Source organism: Aotus nancymaae, unplaced genomic scaffold (genome assembly GCF_030222135.1).
Source record: "Aotus nancymaae isolate 86718 unplaced genomic scaffold, 86718_ANA_hifiasm-v0.15.2.pri h1tg000021l, whole genome shotgun sequence".
Lineage (NCBI taxonomy): Eukaryota > Metazoa > Chordata > Mammalia > Primates > Aotidae > Aotus > Aotus nancymaae.
The window spans coordinates 2,748,361-2,766,233 of NW_026988433.1; the positions used below are offsets into that span (position 1 = coordinate 2,748,361).

The 17,873-nt window shown below is 40.9% G+C and overlaps 1 protein-coding gene across 1 annotated transcript in view; it reads right to left on the bottom strand.

Moving 5' to 3' along the window:
• Positions 1–17,873, bottom strand: part of PIWIL1 (piwi like RNA-mediated gene silencing 1) — a 30,679-nt gene that overhangs the window by 1,891 nt on the left and 10,915 nt on the right. Inside the window, exons 9-19 of the mRNA XM_064379478.1 lie at positions 17,701–17,812; positions 14,534–14,660; positions 14,203–14,320; positions 13,548–13,662; positions 12,227–12,414; positions 11,760–11,832; positions 8,230–8,430; positions 8,010–8,113; positions 6,779–6,849; positions 6,467–6,620; positions 2,679–2,804 (exon numbers count right to left, since the gene is read on the bottom strand). Of these exons, the coding sequence (XP_064235548.1) occupies positions 2,679–2,804; positions 6,467–6,620; positions 6,779–6,849; positions 8,010–8,113; positions 8,230–8,430; positions 11,760–11,832; positions 12,227–12,414; positions 13,548–13,662; positions 14,203–14,320; positions 14,534–14,660; positions 17,701–17,812 (1,389 nt within the window). The remainder of the gene's footprint in view (positions 1–2,678; positions 2,805–6,466; positions 6,621–6,778; positions 6,850–8,009; positions 8,114–8,229; positions 8,431–11,759; positions 11,833–12,226; positions 12,415–13,547; positions 13,663–14,202; positions 14,321–14,533; positions 14,661–17,700; positions 17,813–17,873) is intronic.

Genomic DNA, 17,873 nt, shown 5'->3' on the forward strand with positions numbered 1-17,873 from the left:
ACAGAGAAATTACGCCAGGGCTGGAATGCAAGCCTTTGTTCCCAGCTTAGGCACAAACCATTTGCAGTTCTGGTGATTAGAGATGACTCTGGTGCTCTCAATTGCAACAGAAGCAAAAATTGACAAATGGGATCTAATTAAACTAAATCTGCACAGCAAAGGAAACTATCATCAGAGTGAACAGACAACCTACAGAATGGGAGAAAATTTTTGCAATCTATCGATCTGACAAAGGTCTAATATCCAGAGTCTATGAGGAATGCAAGCAAATTTTACAAGAAAAAAAACCCCATTAAAAAGTGGGCAAAGGGCAAGAATAGACACTTCTCAAAGGAAGACATTTATGTGGCCAACAAACATATGCGAAAATGCTCAACATCACTGATCATTAGAGAAATGCAAATCAAAACCAAAATGAGACACCATCTCACACCAGTCAGAATGACGATTATGAAAAAGTCAAGAAACAACAGATGGCAAGGCTGTGGAGAAACAGGAATGCAAGCTGGTGGGAGTGTATATTAGTTCAACCATTGTGGAGGACAGTGTGGCAATTCCTCAAAGACCTAGAACCGGAAATACCATTTGACCCAGCAATGCCATTACTGGGTATATACCCAAAGAAATATAAATAATTCTGTTATAAAGATACAGGCACGTGTATGTTCATGCAGCACTATTCACAACAGCAAAGACATGGAACCAACCCAAATGCCTATTAATGAGACATGGGATAAAGAAAATGTGGTACATCTACACCATGGAATATTACGTAGCCATAAAGAGGAATAAGATCATGCCCTTTGCAGGGATATAGATGAAGCTGGAAGCTGTTATCCTCAGCAAACTAACGCAGGAACAGAAAACCAAACACTGCATGTTCTTGATTATAAGCGGAAGCTGAACAATGAGAACACATGAACATGGAGGGGAACCACACACACTGGGGCCTGTTGGAGGGCAAGAGAGAGGGAGAGCCTAATGCATGTGAGGCTTAACACCTAGGTGATGGGTTGATAAATACAGTAAAGCACCATGGCACATGTTTACCTATGTGGTAAGCCTGCACATCCAGGACATGCATCTCATAACTTTAAAAAAAAAAAAAAGAGTGGGCTTCTCCAGGTGTCTAAATAGCATTAGCAGTTGCTAGGTTTTAATAATATCTAGTAAAAACTAATGACAGTTTTTATACTTCATAATTCAACTGGGATTTTACCCAGTTTGTTTCAGCCAGTTACTGTCTTCAGGCCAACATCACAGCTGGGCTTTGGTATTCAGAGTAGTAGTAATGTTAGAAAGCGTTGGGGGTCATTTTGAATGGTGAAAGAGAATCCTGCGGAAATGAGTTTACTATGTCAATATCTTAGCCTCGTTTTGTCTTTCTAGCCAGTTTTTTCCCAATAGGTTAGAGTCCTTCTGAATCAATGCCGTAACATCTGAGAAAAAGACAGAAATCCAAGATGATGTATTTCAAAATAATTTCTCTCCACTGTCAGACAACAGAGCAGACTAGACAAAACTAAACTCTGTATACTATCAGCATTTTCCACATCAAGTCACTATGGTAATGCCTCATTTGCCCAAGATTCAGACAGGAAAAGTATTCCACATGTAAACTTTGCACACAGGCCGACACTTTATCCTCATTCAAGTCACCTTTTTCATAAAGGCTCCAAAACACTTATACATAAAAACAGAAGTCCTCCCAATGATTTGTTCTCCTGAGGAGGGTGTTAATTTAGAATGACCAATGAGTTGCCATCACAAACATGCTCACTGCATTAATACCTCCTCACACAAAAGGGTGTTTGAGGAACTCACTAAAAATGCATCAAGTTTTGACTGGGCATAGTGGCTCATGCCGAGCAGATCACTTGAGGCCAGGAATTTGAGACCAGCCTGGCCATCATGGTGAAACCTCATCTCCACTAAAAATACGAAAATTAGCTGGGCTTGGTGGTGCACGCCTGTAATCCCAGCTACTCAGGAGGCTGAGGCATGAGAACTGCTTGATCCCAGGAGGTGGAGGTTGCAGTGAGCCGAGATCATGCTGCTGCACTCCAGGCTGGGCAACAGAGCGACTCCGTCTCAAGAAAAGGAGCCAAGTTTCCTGACTTGGCCACCGAATCCTCCTGCGCTGCTAAGGCCATTTCCCTGTGCCTGTCAGCGCCCACTGTAAGCTCTGGCTGGCAATCTCATTTTCTCATGGTCTCCGGATGCAGCTCCCGGCTGCACACACAGCAGCTTTGCTTGCTCAGAAGTCACTTTTCTCACATGCAGCTCTGTCTCAGGTAAAACTTCCTGATCTTTAGACAACTGTGTTACAAATCTAAAAATTTTTCACTAGAAAATCTGTGGCTGTGTTATGTGTGTAAAATTACAAAAGCAATCTACAGAAGCAGTTCTTAATCTCCGTATGTGTAGTTAATACCACAGAAAATAATACTCTTCCTCCAAAGAAAAACTGTACTTGGAAACCTCTGTTCAGTTTCAGCCACTAGGAAATCATGGGCTTTATTAATTATGTTAGACCAAATTAGTTGAAAAAATTAGTGTTTATAAAAAATATAGGTACTAAAGTAAAATGTATTAATATTGGTTAAGCATAGGGGCCATGCTAAAAAAAAACAGCCACCAAGAAGAAAACAGTCCTCAGCTACTCATATGGAACTTACCATTCTGGTCTGGTAACCTCTACATCAATAACTGTTCCAGGAAGTGGATTTTGAAGTCTTCCTCCAGACTGAGCAAAAAATCTGGTGTTCACTCTTTTCTTCACCACAATTACCGTTAGCCTAGGACTTTAAAATGATGATGAATGTAACTACATTGAGCTAGTCATATTTTCAGGGCACTCAATCATTCAAGTATTCGTATACTCCATTTAAAAAGGAACACATCCCTTCTCGGGCATATCAACTGTCCAGGTTGTGATGAAGCATCACAATCTTACTCTTGAGACAGGAGTAAAGCCCAGGGATAAATGGTGAGAGGGAAACCAAATGGCACATATGTCCTGTGACACATGACATGTCGATGGTTTATCCACAGACCAAACATTACATACCTATCACACCAAAATGTGAAATCCAGCATGTCTCCAAAATTCACAATTTATAACAGTCTTCAATATTAATTCTAAAATATTTTATAGGTAGGTGGGCTTAACTAGTGCTTTTGAAACTTACTGGTTCACAATATATCAAGGGGACACACACACACATACACACACACACTCTCATATATACGTACTACATATTCATACACCTTTTTCAGGGGACGTAACTTCATTTTCCTAATTAGTGTTTCACTGGAGTCTCAAATGGCATTTTGTGCAGACCCTAGGGCAGCTCCACACTGCTTGGCTGACCACGTGTCAGATGCATCCATCCCCCACAGATTCTTCAGGCAGCTCTCCTGGGTCAAGGTTCATCAGGCCTCTTGGCCTGGACACATCTGTGCACTATCAGCTGTCCATCCCGGCAGATTCCCCAGCCCACTGCCACGCCCTCTGACCCTCCTGAGAGCAGCCCTGCACTTGCCCTGTGTGGTCTGCTTGAGTGCCTTTCACATTCCTTTTCCACCCCCTCCTCCAGGCTGACTTCAAATCCTTTTGAATCAGCCACACTTGTACACACATAATCCACATAGATAATCCATGAATCAGAACAGGTAGAAATGAGAAAAGCGCTGCCAGGTAGTAAGCACTAGATCAATATGATTATTAGCACCTCCATCTCCAACTGCAACATCAGTTCCTTAGGAGGACAGATACACTTGATTTCCAACACTGGGAAGCAGAGGTTTTATACAGTATCAACCTAGTCATGCTGGACTCAGCAATTTTGCTGATGTTTTTCACTGAAAATTAAATAGGGCAAGAAACTAAGTGAGCATACCTGAGTAAGCAGAAGACATCTTTAGAAATGTCCCTATCTACCCACGTAGACTACTGCTCCCCAGTGACTGCTTAATCTGACAGCTCTGAATATAACAAAGCCACAATGAACGTGCTGAAAAGACGTATAGCCCTCAGTTTCAAATACCTCTGCCACTTACAGAGATGAAGTTTGGCACAGGGCCTATGGTTATGGGACCTGTTAGAAAGTGATTACTATCTAGGACTTCATGATGGCATCTCAAACAAGCATCAGTCTTGGGAACAGAAGAACATAAGGTGGATAATGCTAATACTATAACATCACAAGAAACAATTTAGTATTAAATGTGGCAACAGAAAAGCAGGTTACAAATATGTGGGTGTGACTTTCTGATTTGTTCTTGTATCAAACATTCTACATCAGCTACCCCGTGATGCGTCGCTATAAAAACTTAACATCAACATTTCCATTTAAAAGCAAACACTGTGGTTTTGATAACTATTATATAAACATTTAAGTCCAAACTTTGCATTTTTTAAAAGTGAAGAATAATTCTCAGATATTTTACCTTTATGTACAAGTTGAAGGTTTTTCCTATAAGAAATATCTACCATGTATTGAATACTTACTGTGGAGTGCATTACATATATTTTCATTTATTCTTTTCAATGCCTCAGTTAACTGTTGCCCTCTTCTACAAATGAAGGTAAAGCTGGGATTAACTGAACTCTCATTTTGAGACATATTGCTCTTTACCACTGATCTCTACTGCCACCAAATACCAGCACAGTTCAGCGTGCGGTCTACTTCATGTAACAGCGCGCGCTGAGTACCAGCCCAAGCAGTTGACTTGGGTTCTCCTTCCCAGCAACACTGTGTTCCCATTCGCTGACGGAGCTGGGCAGGTGCACCCATCAGCTATACCAGGCTCCACTCTGTACACTCAGGATGACAGTTCACAGTTACTGATTCACTAGGGTGGCAATCTCCTTTTCAAGAGCCATTTCTGCCAGTCCTTCTGGGAATCAAACCCAAAGGACCCTAAGAAACAGAGATGTAGACGCAGCAAGACCAAGAGTGTATACTCCCAGTAGCCCAACAATTCAGCTCAAGGAAATGTGACCAACTTGCACTATGACCTCTATTCATCATTTCTTGACAATTTCCTTCACTGTGGGTATGAGGAAAAGGCAATGAAGACTATAAAAGGCTGTGTGCTCAAGCAGCAAATCACAGGAAAAAAAGAGTAGGAAAGAAGCAGTCCAAGTTAGATCCTCCTTTACCCCCTGCCACACACACCACACTGGATCTCCCCATACAGACAGGAAGGCCAAGTCAGAGAACACCATAAAATCAGGATTGTAAAGCCTGAAAACAAAAAAGTATCATTATTTGACAAAATATAAGCATTAAGAGTCTTAAGGGAATAGGAAAGAATACTAACCTTCATTTCCAAAATATTTAAAAAATGTGTGGCCTTTTAATCTGAAACACAACTATTTCAAAAAAGACAAAAACACTCCTGACTTGCTCTGAAACCTTCATGGCATCATATCTCGTTTTAAGAAATGTCTGGGATAAACACTGATTGTTGTGGGGCCTTTTAGCACTGGCCAAAGATGAGTTGGAAGCCCCTTAGTAGAAATAAGGAGTCAGCTCTTAGTGCTTGTCCTTTTCCTATGCACCAGGTAAAATCAACCAAGCCCCAGATGTGGCCAGCGGCTTTCAGAATCCTTCCTTTCTATAATGATACAAAATGCTGAAATACAAGAATAATGGGTGTGTAATACATATGTGCAAGCACACAAAACAGGATCCAAGATCTTCCAAATATTCTGAAAAGTTCAATCTTTAAATTTGTAATCTGTTATGCACTTAATGTAACAGTCCCTGATTTTAAATCACTATAGATTTGATAAAGAGAAAGAGGACTAGTTAATGTAACTTATTTGAACAGCTCTCTTGCAATGGTACACATTTTACTGACTCATAATGCCACTGATGGAAATGTCTGTAGGAGAGCAGAGGAAGATGAAAATCAATATGGGTTTCAAAGGAAGACAAGTGCAGCATCTGGATATAGACAGCACTATCCTCGACCAGCCACGTCGCTCAAAAGGAGAAAGAACCAACCCCACCCCATGAGACTAGATGCTCACCAGTCACCTTACTACTGAACAAGCACTCATCAAGTCCACAAGGAAGTGAAACAAGTATTCAGTAAGTTAAGACCATCTGGAATACTTATTTCAATAATCAATTTTGCAGATGCCTTTGGATGTACAGAATTATCAGATACCAGCACTCCAAGGCCTCAGGTAAGAAAGAAGGCAGAGCCACGATTTGTAATGGTGTCTTACTATCCTATTCTATGAAGGAATGACCCTCTACACTACCCCTCAACACAGCCTTCTCGTGAAACATTTCCCATAGAAACTCCCCCTGCCCTTCCCATGACCTCAAAGGCCCTAGTGTCCCTATCAGTTAGGTTCTCCCTTACCCTTTCATCCTGCGACACTAATTTCAAAGATAAAAAGGTACAGTTTTATAAAAAGAGAACGCTTTACAATTTGCATGCTTACTTGTAACCTCTGCCAATGGATTTTAGGCAATCCAAAAACTGCGGCACTTCATAGCTGACCAGTGTTTTGAGCTGGCCGTCTCCCACGCCATCGCGGTACACGATGATCCGACTAGGCATGTAGTCATTGCAGCTATTCCAAGCCCTCAGAGCCGCTGAAACAGGCCAGAGAACTTTTAAATCAATGCATATCTACAACACAACTAGTCCGTTCTTCCCCAATTCTGGGCACACTTTTCAGTAACGCGGTTCAGGGTAATTTCTTGAAGACCCCAGTTGAGAGACCAGAATGGAAACCCTGCAGGAGACTAACCTTGCAGGCAGACTTTGAGCCCATCTACCAGTTCCTGTCCTCGATCCTGGAATATGCAGCGTGAGAACCAGCTATGCAGAGAAAAACACAACTAGAATGAGAATGCAACTGTCAATCAATTTTTCCTTTCCGAATTATTCTATATTTATTTCACTCTTAGTAATCTGTCATCTCTGTAACTGCCTTTAAAGACATCTGCTAACATCTCCAAATACTTGAGGAAACCTTACACAGAGTGAGCAAGATGCAGGAGATCCCTTATCAGCATCACAAACTGTGTTTGTTTTCATTATAAATCAACACCATGATTCCATCTGCTGGGTAGAAAATAAAATTTAAACTGTAATACCCAGAGGTGCTGTCCAGGTTTATTACACCTACACACAGAAGCACACTCACTACTATGCTCTTGAGAAACCATTCACTGTAAGTTTCACTCTTCTAAAAGACCTTCAGCTCCATCCATTATCTTTAGCAAACTAATGCAGGAACAGAAAACCAAATACCATGTGTTTTCACTTATAAGTGGGAGCAAAATGATGAGAACTCATGGACACAAGAAGGGGAAACAGCAGACACCAGGGCCTACTTGAAGGTGGAGAGTGGTAGGAGGGAGAAGAGCAGAAAAAGTACCTACTGGGTACTAGGCTCTAGTACCTGAGTGATAAAATAATCTGAACAACAAATCCCGTGACAGGAGTTTACCTATGTAACAAACCTGCACATGTACCCCTGAAACTAAAAGTTAAAAAAGATAAAAGACCTTGAAACATATTTATTACTAATGCCAACTAATATGCCTTCAATTTTCATATATTACTATTCTTGGCAATTCCCTCAGTTCCATAAAAAGCACTGAAAAATAATATTATGTTGAAAAACAAGTGACTGGGTAAACTGAAGTGGTTTTTCTACATGAAAATGTGAAACTACATTTTAGTGGTCGTCAAATATTATTAAACAAATACAGTTTTAGAGGCAGTCACATTTAATGAGGTGTACTCTCCAATACATACGATAAAAAACAAAAATAACCTGAAATGCAGTTTGACTAATACAGGATGAAAGTCATTCAAGAGCTAGGGCAGGTCATTATTTTTCTTTTCTAAATTCGTTGCTGTGTGTAACTGAGAAACTGGAAGGATAACAAAGAAGAGTGAACACACTCTTGAACCTCCCGACCCCTGCCTGATGCCCTCACTGCCACCTGCAGCAGCCCAGTCTCACTCACCGGGTCATCCCTTCATTGATGCTGGCAACAAATCCTGCAATTGACCTCCGTCCAGCTGTGGTGTCATGGTAACAATCAATGCCCACGATCATCGCTAGCTTCAGCTTGAATACAAACATGGTCATTTTAGATACAACAGAGGATAGCAACATTTAAAAAGTAAATCCATTTTCTTAAACATCAATTTTAAAACTGCATCTACCAATTAAATCAAACTCACAGGAATGTCAACCCTCCAAAGCTCTCCTCCCATCTTGCAGTTCATCTGCAGAGCAATCTTCGTAGCAATGGCCATGACAGTTTGTTGTTTGCCTAAGGTTCGGGCCACCACACACTGACTTGGGGTAGGGCAATCTGTACACAGGTATTTTTTAATAGCATCATATTTGTCCTTCCGATTACTTGACAACAGACAGACAACCTAAAAACAAACAAGTGCCCTCATTACAGAGGAGGAGGAGACAGACGATTAAGAGTAAGGGAGAGGACAGTACACTAAACTCACCTGTGAGATGTCAATGTCAAACCTGTGAAGAAGTGTCAATGTCAACAACATGATCATTTACCATTCGCTTCAGTCACACAGCTCATCAGTATGACATTAACAAATACCGCGCATTATGTTCAACTAAATGATAAGTGCATGTGAAAGAACACATCATATTAAGCAAACTGTACGACTCAAAACTGGATACTGCTTAAATCTGAGAACTTAAATATGCACTATGTAACCAACTTGAAAAAATTTAGACACAGAGGACATAGCAATACAAGTTAGTGGTAAGTGACAGGTGGACAAGTCAAACATTTTCTACAGTCTTAATTTACTCATGATTCACCTATGTTTATAACTTGTAAACTTTAAAGCTCTGGACTGATATTCTCATCAAAATATGAACTTTCACAGGAGGTCCATGGACAATTTTGGGGACAAAACAGAGTGCCTGATTTGAATATACCCCTTCCCCGATTCTGGGCATCCAAGTTTAACTTTCTGGAGTTGAATCCAGCTTTTAACTCACTGCCATGTTTTCCAATTTACATTCCCAGATTATTCTCTTCCCTTTCTATAGTGCCCAGCAAAATCATTTTCCCACCTTGGGTGTTTCCATTCTAGACAACATAATAGCTATCTGCCTGTGGCATCTAAAGTATGAGATGAAGGGCTAAAATAATAAACCCATTAGAGGAAGCCAATTCATTTCTTAGCTAATGGCAACACAGATATATTGTGTATCACTAAATCTGTTTCTGCCAACTCATTGCAATGTGGCTGTATGAAAACTCAACAGGACAGAAGAAACTCATCCTAGCACTTGATGCTGTCTTCAGAATGTCTTCTGTGAACTAGAAATGCACTTTCAATTTGCTTTCAAAACAGCCAAAGATATAAATGCCTAATAAAAATGATCAGTGAAAGAACTGAACTAATTATTCACATGCATGTCATTTCCCCTTCCTACTTTACAATCATAATCACATAACAGTATAACCTATCATAATTTTCCTTACCACTTAAATTTTAATCTTATATTGTCATTCTATCTTTTGCAAGTTCCATGGCCCCCCAGCAGATCTGTGGCAATTTTAAAATACAGGTATAAAAAACAATAGGAATTTATTGAACGTCTGTCACTCACTACAGTTCCAGGCCACTATTACCTTTGTATATTGGTTTTCTAACAATAACCAACCAGCCAAACCTCTTCTGGAAACCCAACTCTGCTAAGAATGAGGACAGCTAAAGTACTTGTCCTGGAGATTTTATCTGACAGGGCCCCAACAAAATACATGGAATATTCAAACTGGACAAGTTGAGAGAACTTGAATAAAAGGGCTACTTGTGAGACACCCCTCCCCTACAGCCAGGGGCTCATGGCAGCAAGAGCAGAGCAGGGAATGGTTATGGGAATAGGGCAGGGGGGTGGAGAATGCGAAGAAAGCTCTTCAGGGCTCATGGCCTTTGACTCAGCTGTGCTTTCACTTCTGCAAAGTCAATATCTAAGCCCTACTCTCTTTCTTCCACTATGGACCAGGAAGTCTTGAGGCCACAACTCCAAGTTCTTGTACGAAGACTGAATGCAAAGGAGATTCTGGACTAAATGTGATTAGGATTTGGACCACTCTGGAGTTCCCCAACACTGAGTCTGACTCTATTTTGCTACATTACGCTGGGTGTGTGGACTGAAAAGGAAACTATGACACTGCATCTGTTTATAAAGGCTGCATTCTAGAAGCAAACTAAAAATAATAATCATATCAATCTTGACAGAATTTTAGGGGTAGAAGGACTGTTGGAGAAGAAATATAACTTAGAAAGCTTTAAAGTTGAAAACTTTGCTAGAAGGTACAAAGGTCAGTTTGAGATGAGTGTGTCACAAGTGTGTGCAGGGGTGTGTGCATGAGAGGGAGGATGAGCAGGATGGCAACCTGACCACACCTAAGGCACCGCCATGGTGAACAAGGCCAGGCTGCAGTCGTAAAACATGCTGGCACCTGGAATACAGAAGGCCTCGTTCTCAGTGCTGGGGTCACGACATGAACCAGGCAGATGACCTGTACTTGAAAACTGTGCAAGAGTGACGGACAGAGTTTCTAACTGAGAATTTATATAAAGCTGGACAAACAGTGAAGTCCAAGATATACCGAACAGCCTAAAAAACTAGTTGGAGAAAGGGGAGCAATTTCCCCTTGAATAATTTAAAAAACTTACTGGGATTGGGAAAAATGAAGAGTTAAGTCAGACTCACTGAGTTTGAAGAGCTGACTGGCATCATCATCAGCAACAGTGATTAGGTGCCAGGCATGACAGTGCCATTAAACTTCAGAAGTGCTATGAGGGTTCACTACTAGTATTACCACCCAAATTTGTTCGGGTAAGGAAATAAAGCCAAAAACACTTGATGAAGATCAGGCAAATGGCCAAGCCAGGATGTGAACCCAGGGGTTTGATTTCAGAGTTTACCCTCTTAATGACTGTGCTACAGATGACATTAAAAAAAAAACACACACACACACATTGCTGCACGTACCCACAATTTCAGATTACAGATGAAAACCATCCGTCATTAAGTGGTTGCCATCATCTAATGTCCCTGTCTCCAATTCCTAACCCTCTGCACCTCCCACAAGCCCACATGAGGCAGTGAGACTGGCAAACAGGCACATGGGCTCTTCGGGACTCAGTCCTCCCCTCCCGAGTCACTCACTCACCTGGATGGGTTGGTCAAGCACAGACACAATACCACATTTGCAGATAAAGGGGAAAGAGCTTAGGAGAGTGGTTCCAACTGTATCCTGACCCCTAATCTGGATGCCCCTGGAAGCTGACAAGCTGCTGAGTGTCACTCAGGGTTCCCGGCTCTTCCCATACCTGCCACTAGGCTGTCTGGGGAGCTTCCATGTCATTACACAATCACATGTCGATGTGTGCAGAACAACGGCTGAGTTTTATTTTTGCGCTTTTCTGTATTTTCCAAAATTTCTAGACTAAGTAAAGCCTTTGAGTCTGAATAAATTGAAGATGGCTTTGCTTTTCCCCACCCTGTCCTCACCTTCTGCAGTAAGCTCCTAGGTACACAACTAAAGCTAGCATTAGTTTAGCAACTTCGTGGATACAAAACGTATTTTGTGCCTAGTTTGAGAACCGAGAAACACTTGAAAAAAGAACTCTAAGTCCCAAAATTTACACATGCCTCTTTTGTAAAAGCTCTTTCACTGAAACTGCCGATGTATCAATTAGCTACTTACTATCTGGGTATCTGTTGTAACCTTTTGCTGTAAGACTCTTAAATAGGCTTCAGTTCTATCATCCACTTCAATCCTAGAATGGAAGTGCATAATCCAACATTCAGAAAAAGAAATGACAAATGCACCATGCATAAACATTTTCCAAGATAACACAAGAAACATTTCTGTATAAAACATTAAATCAAACACTGAGACTCGCCATTTATGCAAAGGGCTGTTTCCAACACAAACAATGGCAATAGTTTAAGCACACAGGTTTGAGAAACTGTCTTATTTGGTTGTTCCTCCCACTCATTCGTAGTTATTAAAATATGTTTCTGTTTGTCTGTATTACAGGGAGCCATATCAAGTCTTTACATTAAGATAATGTAGTTTGTGTTTTTAATAGTTCCATCACTTTCCAGTTCCCACACCCTCCAAGTGACTGCTAAGCAATTTTCAGAGTAGAAATGTCTTGATCAACTTACATTATTGCCTTTTTCATTTGTATGCCCATGGCTGGTGTAACTTTAAATAGATTTTGTATCAATGAATTGGCTGCTTCATAATTTCTTCGCGTATAGATCAACAGCCAGTTATCTAGTGGCTTAACACTAATTAATGGTGCACCTCTTGTTTCTTTCGACCAATCTGCAAATTGTGGATTGTAATCAAACTAGAAGAGAGTTCAGACACACTGTAAATTCCATTGTAAGTTCTCAGTAATCAAGCCAAAAAGTCTTCAATAATTCTACCATGGCATATTTTGAAACTTACTGTACTACTCTTATATGTGAATTAAAGGGACAGAGAAAATGCCCTCAGTAGGGGCAGAATAAAAAACGAATGCAAAGAATGATGGCAATTTTCTTTCAAATACATCCTACTGACAGCTGCCACTCAAATGCTTACTTGGACCGGGTGCTTCCCTAAGTGCTTCAGTTGAACTTTCCTTCATCTTGTCTAAAATCTCAGGATAGCTACTCTTTTCTTCATAATGAAAATATTCAAAAATAAGGCTCTGAAAGTAGAACAACTTGACTGAGGTGTCATATGCTGCAAGCAAGCTACAAAAGCATCTGACAGCAAGACACAACGTGAACACAAACACAAGGCGCAGCTCTCGAGTGCTGGTTATCACAGCGAGCGGCCCAGTGTCTTCTGCGTGTCCTGGTCACCTCCCTGACTGGCCTCATGCAGCGGTTAGCGTAAACAATGCGATCAGAACATGAAGTTACACTGTGACATCACTCTTCACAGGACATTTTCCAGGCAGGAAGGACACCATTTTCTATAAATTTTTTTTAAAAGGTTGGCAGTTTACAGTACTTCAATTACATTAAAAATATTTTTAGAATACTTTCTTTTCCTTTTCTAAAAATGAAACATAGAAAGTATAATGATATATTTTCTCTATAAACAAATGGTCCAGGCCAATTAAATCAGGAATTTCTCATCATTTTAGTGGCAGGCAAAATATAAACCCAAGCAGATAGGATTCTACACTTTAACTCAAGTTATTGAAAAAAAAAAATTGAACCACTTTTTAGCTAAGTCTTACAGATTATTTTGAGGACCAAGCCACAGGCTTCACATTCTCTAGGGCTTCCACGTTTTCTCCTCCTGGGGTGCCCCTATTTCTGAAGTCCTGGGCAGCTCGCGTGGCTTGATAGACAGTGGATGTGGAAGGGGAGAAGAGAACAGGGAGGAAAAACTCATTCTGGCATGGAACTAAGTTACTCCCACTTACTTTACTGTGATCTGACCCAAGTGTCACTTAATTGTCAACTTTAAAAAAAACTGCCTTACTGTTTTTCCACCTTGGTGAATTTTTTCTGCTTGCAAAATTCTTCCGGAGAAGGACAGTAAGTTAGAATCAAAGCTCAAACCCCAGTCTCGAAGCTCCCTTTGAACATTATCGTTCCTGTAATTTAACACATTTACATGCCACTAAACAAAGGGACAAAGCAAAAAGACACAGTCAAACAGATATCCACTCCAGCCTACAACACATTCCCATGTTCCTGTTGGGTTAAGATGCCGGTGAGAATGCCAGCCAGCACAGAAGCACAATCACCTTTCTCTCTTCACCTTCAGGCTTCTCTTCATGACATTCTTTAACTTAAAATTCTGATGCCCAAACTTTCTCCTCTTCAAAGGAAACCCCTTGATACAACAAAGATAGAAAAAGGATTTGACCAAAAACATTTCCTTTTTCTGTTCTGTTACCTTTTTCTAACGTAAGAATTAGAAAGACTACCAGCTACAAAGCTTAACTTCGTGATTTCCTGAGGAATAAGTGAGGTAGGTAGCCTCACTTAGAAACAGGAAGAACAAGCCCGCCCCAAATACTACACAGAAGGAAAAAGTGACTCTGCCACTCCCTCAAAAGATACCCCCTCAAAGCCACATAAAGTACTAAACAAAAAGTGGAAACCATGCATCGATGAAATCAATGACTTACTTATGCATATAATCAATGAGTCTTCCCACTTCACGCTGCCTTTGTTCTGGAGTTAGTCTTGTATGAACTGCTAAGTCTTTCATCACATTAAAATCATTACGCATTTTATCAGTTAGACCTTTAAATAAGATATTTAAAGGCATATGGTTAAAGAAATAATAATCGGCTCTAAATAACTGGAGTATAGGGTGATGGTAAGTGAAACTTCCAAGGAGACAAAGTAGCTTTAATAAAAGGTTTTCTGGGGGGAGGAAAGGAATGTCTGAGGACTCCTGGGAAAGAAAGGGTCAATCCAGTGGCTTCCTTCCCAGTAAACGACATGCAACAGTACCTGTAAGATAGCAGAGCTCAGGAATGAGCATGGCAGGCCCTGGCAGTGTCCCCCCAGGGCCCCGCCTTCTCTTGGGCTGGCTGACCAGGACTGGCTGCTTCAAGTCGGTGATCTCTTGGTTGTATTGCTGCTCAAGAGAGGAAGGGGTCACTGTTCATGGCAAATGCCTCGAGTAGTATCTCAGTGGGCAAAAAGGGTTTCATTTTTTTTAAAAATAAAGAACTGATGCCAATAGCCAGGCTGGTAACAGCTCCAGAGTAAAGCTTAAAAAAGGCATTTTAACCTTCTTAAAACAGAGATTGTGATTTACATGCTCTACTGAATACCCTATCTTTTTTCCTTAACACTTCGATGGTCCAGGACAGTAAGGTTCTAAATCCTGACTTTGAGTCACAGTTCTAGTTGCTGTTTTATTTCTTGGTTTAGAAGCAGTAGTCTGTGTAACTCTGCATCTTCACCATAGGACAGTTCCTCTAAAACTATTTTCTGTTACTGTGAGAACTTATTAATATTAATGAAAGCAGTCTCACTGGAAGAATAAAGAGGGTAAGGGAAGAAGTTCCTATGCCTCAGGACATATTTAATCAGAAAAATTTTTTAGAAAATCTTGATATTTTCAAGAAGTCAAATTTCAGTTAAGAAGTATTAAGGTTACCCATATGCAATCAGTGCCCAAAATTAGCTTTTACAATTTGTAAAACAACGAAAAATGGCAATCGTAATTTTTTTTTTCTTTTTGAGATGGCATCTCGCTCTGTCACCCAAGCTGGAGTGCAGTGGTGCGATCTCAGCTCACTGCAACTTCTGCCTCCCAAGTTCAGGCAATTCTCCTGCCTCAGCCTCCCAAATAGCTGAGACTACAGGCATGCACCATCATGCCTGTCTAATTTTGTATTTTTAGTAGAGACAAGGTTTCACCATGTTGGCCAGGCTGGTCTTGAACTCCTGACCTCAAGTGATCTATCTGCCTCAACCTCCCAAAGTGTTGGGATTATAGGCACAAGCCATCACGCCCGATCCTGTCAAGTATTTTTTAAACGTTTTCCTGTACACCTGAAAAAACATCACTCTCATTTTTATTAGACACGATTGTTAAACCTTCTATTTTAAAAACCAATTGACTATGACCTTCTCTTCCAAATGTCTTCCTCCTTCTACTCTGTTTCCTAGATAGCATCTTCAATCCCAAACCATCACTTACTATTAAAACTACATTTCTACCAGGAAATCCTAAGAATGCTTTGATTCTTTCAAATATCTCAACGTCAACCTCCTTAATTATTTCTACTAAAGACATTTCATTATCCCTGATCTCCAGAGAGGTCTTCCCTACAGAAAGAAGCTGAGTTGACATCTCAAGTACAAGCAGATAGGGTGTGTTCGACAGAGGGGACACAGCCCTGTGTTTAGTCAGAAGGGCACTTTGCCTTTGATGATCTTTTCAAACCTAGAATCATCTCTTTAAAACTGTTTTAGATGATTACCTGAAACACTGATCTCCCCTATGCTAACAAGCCTGTCTGCATTTTGTTAATATGGAAATCAAAAGTTAAGAGTTAACCCACAGCCCGTAGATTTAGCAGAAATGATACTGAAGTTTCAAAGATCTTTAATTTCCAACCCTCTCCAAAGTGAAATGAAGTGAAATGTTGATTATGGAAGGAGAGACAGTATGGTAAGCTCTTAACTCCCACTGCTCACCACCTGTTATCCAACCTGCTTGTCCTCCACAGGCTTCAATTCAAATGTAAGCTTTCATTCTACAGGAAAAAGGGAACCAGGACAGGGCACTTCTCATTATGTGAACTGTACCAAATAAAAAGAGGCATTTTAATAATTTGGTAATGAATTAAATTATGCTGTGATTGCCCAAACAAATACATTTACACACAGCATGAAAAGCGACTTGTTCCAAATGTACAAGTGTCAGAGAATTCTACCAAAGATATTTTGGATTTCTCCTATTGTAGGGCTGTAGGCCCCACAGGGTCGTGGGGTGTGCCTTATGCTGTGCTGAGGTGCAGGATCTGAAAAATAAAAAGACAGGACACAGAAGTACAAGAAAAATGCAGCTAGGCTCAGGGGGCCACGCCACCTATGAGCGGAGTCAGGCGAGGCCCCGAATGTCCAGAAGTGTAAGTATTTATTGTGTATAGGCTGGGGGCAGGGCAGTGAGTGAAATCATCTTTAAGGATAGTGATAGGGTCGTGAGCAATAAAACATTGGGTCCACCCCCATTAGGTCACCTCAGCTAGGAGGTGGACAGTACGCAGCAAGGGGCCTGTTCCCATGAAGGCAAGGGCCATGTGCAGTAAGGGGTCCACCCCCATTAGGTCACCGAGGCTTGAAGGTAGGCTGTGCGCAGTGAAGAGTGTGCAGTGTGCAGTACTTCTATCTATGTGCAAACTACTTCTAAGAAGATTTATAGGAGGATTCTTTAAGTCACATAGCAGTGACAGAGCTGTCAAGGTTACCACCACCTTCTGGCAGCTTCCAATCGGTTCTATGGGAAGACGCTTTTCAAGCAGCACAGTAACAAGAGCTGATAAAGTTCACAGTCACCAAGGTGGATTGCCGGTCTGAGGGCAGCCTTCCACAAGAACTGGAGCAAGGTCCTACAACTCCTTTATCAGGAGGAGTGGCTCTCACCCCAAGCCTGCCGTACAGCGGGTGTCTTTACGATACTGAACGCTGCTGCCTGGGCCATGGATTCTTGTCCTGGTATAACTGTTTTCCCTTAAATCATGCTCTGCACTGTGTCTGCTCTAGGCATTCCTCCGATTATAAGCTGCTTACTTCTTAATTCATGCTCTGTACTGTGTCCACTCTAGGCATTCCTCTGATTATAAACTAAGATATAATTATAGGTATATATGTAGGGAAATATTCTTCAGGCACTCATACTATCAACTGTTATATGATTATATATAGGGGATTATATAAAGGGATTCGTCAAGCCCTATTTCTATAAACTAATATATGATTATGTAAAGGATTATATAAAAGGAAATAACTGAGTAGTAACACTATAAATTGAGGTATTCTTCAAGCCCTAACTGTGCCAGGGTTCTGCTTAGCTCTCATTCCTCGGTGCCTATATGGGGGGTTACCCACACCTATGATCTATCTAACTTCATATGAAAAAGGTAACAGCGCTAGTGTCTTACCTTCCTGTAGTATTCTAAGAAGCTGACTTCAGAGCCATCGGCTTTCTTAAAGGTACTCTTGGGATTCTGGTCCCAGTCAATATCATCCACTCTGTACGTTTTATTGTTATACCTAGGGATCAATTGACATTTGACTGCATTTGATGGAAATATGAAGAACTAATATTAAAGAG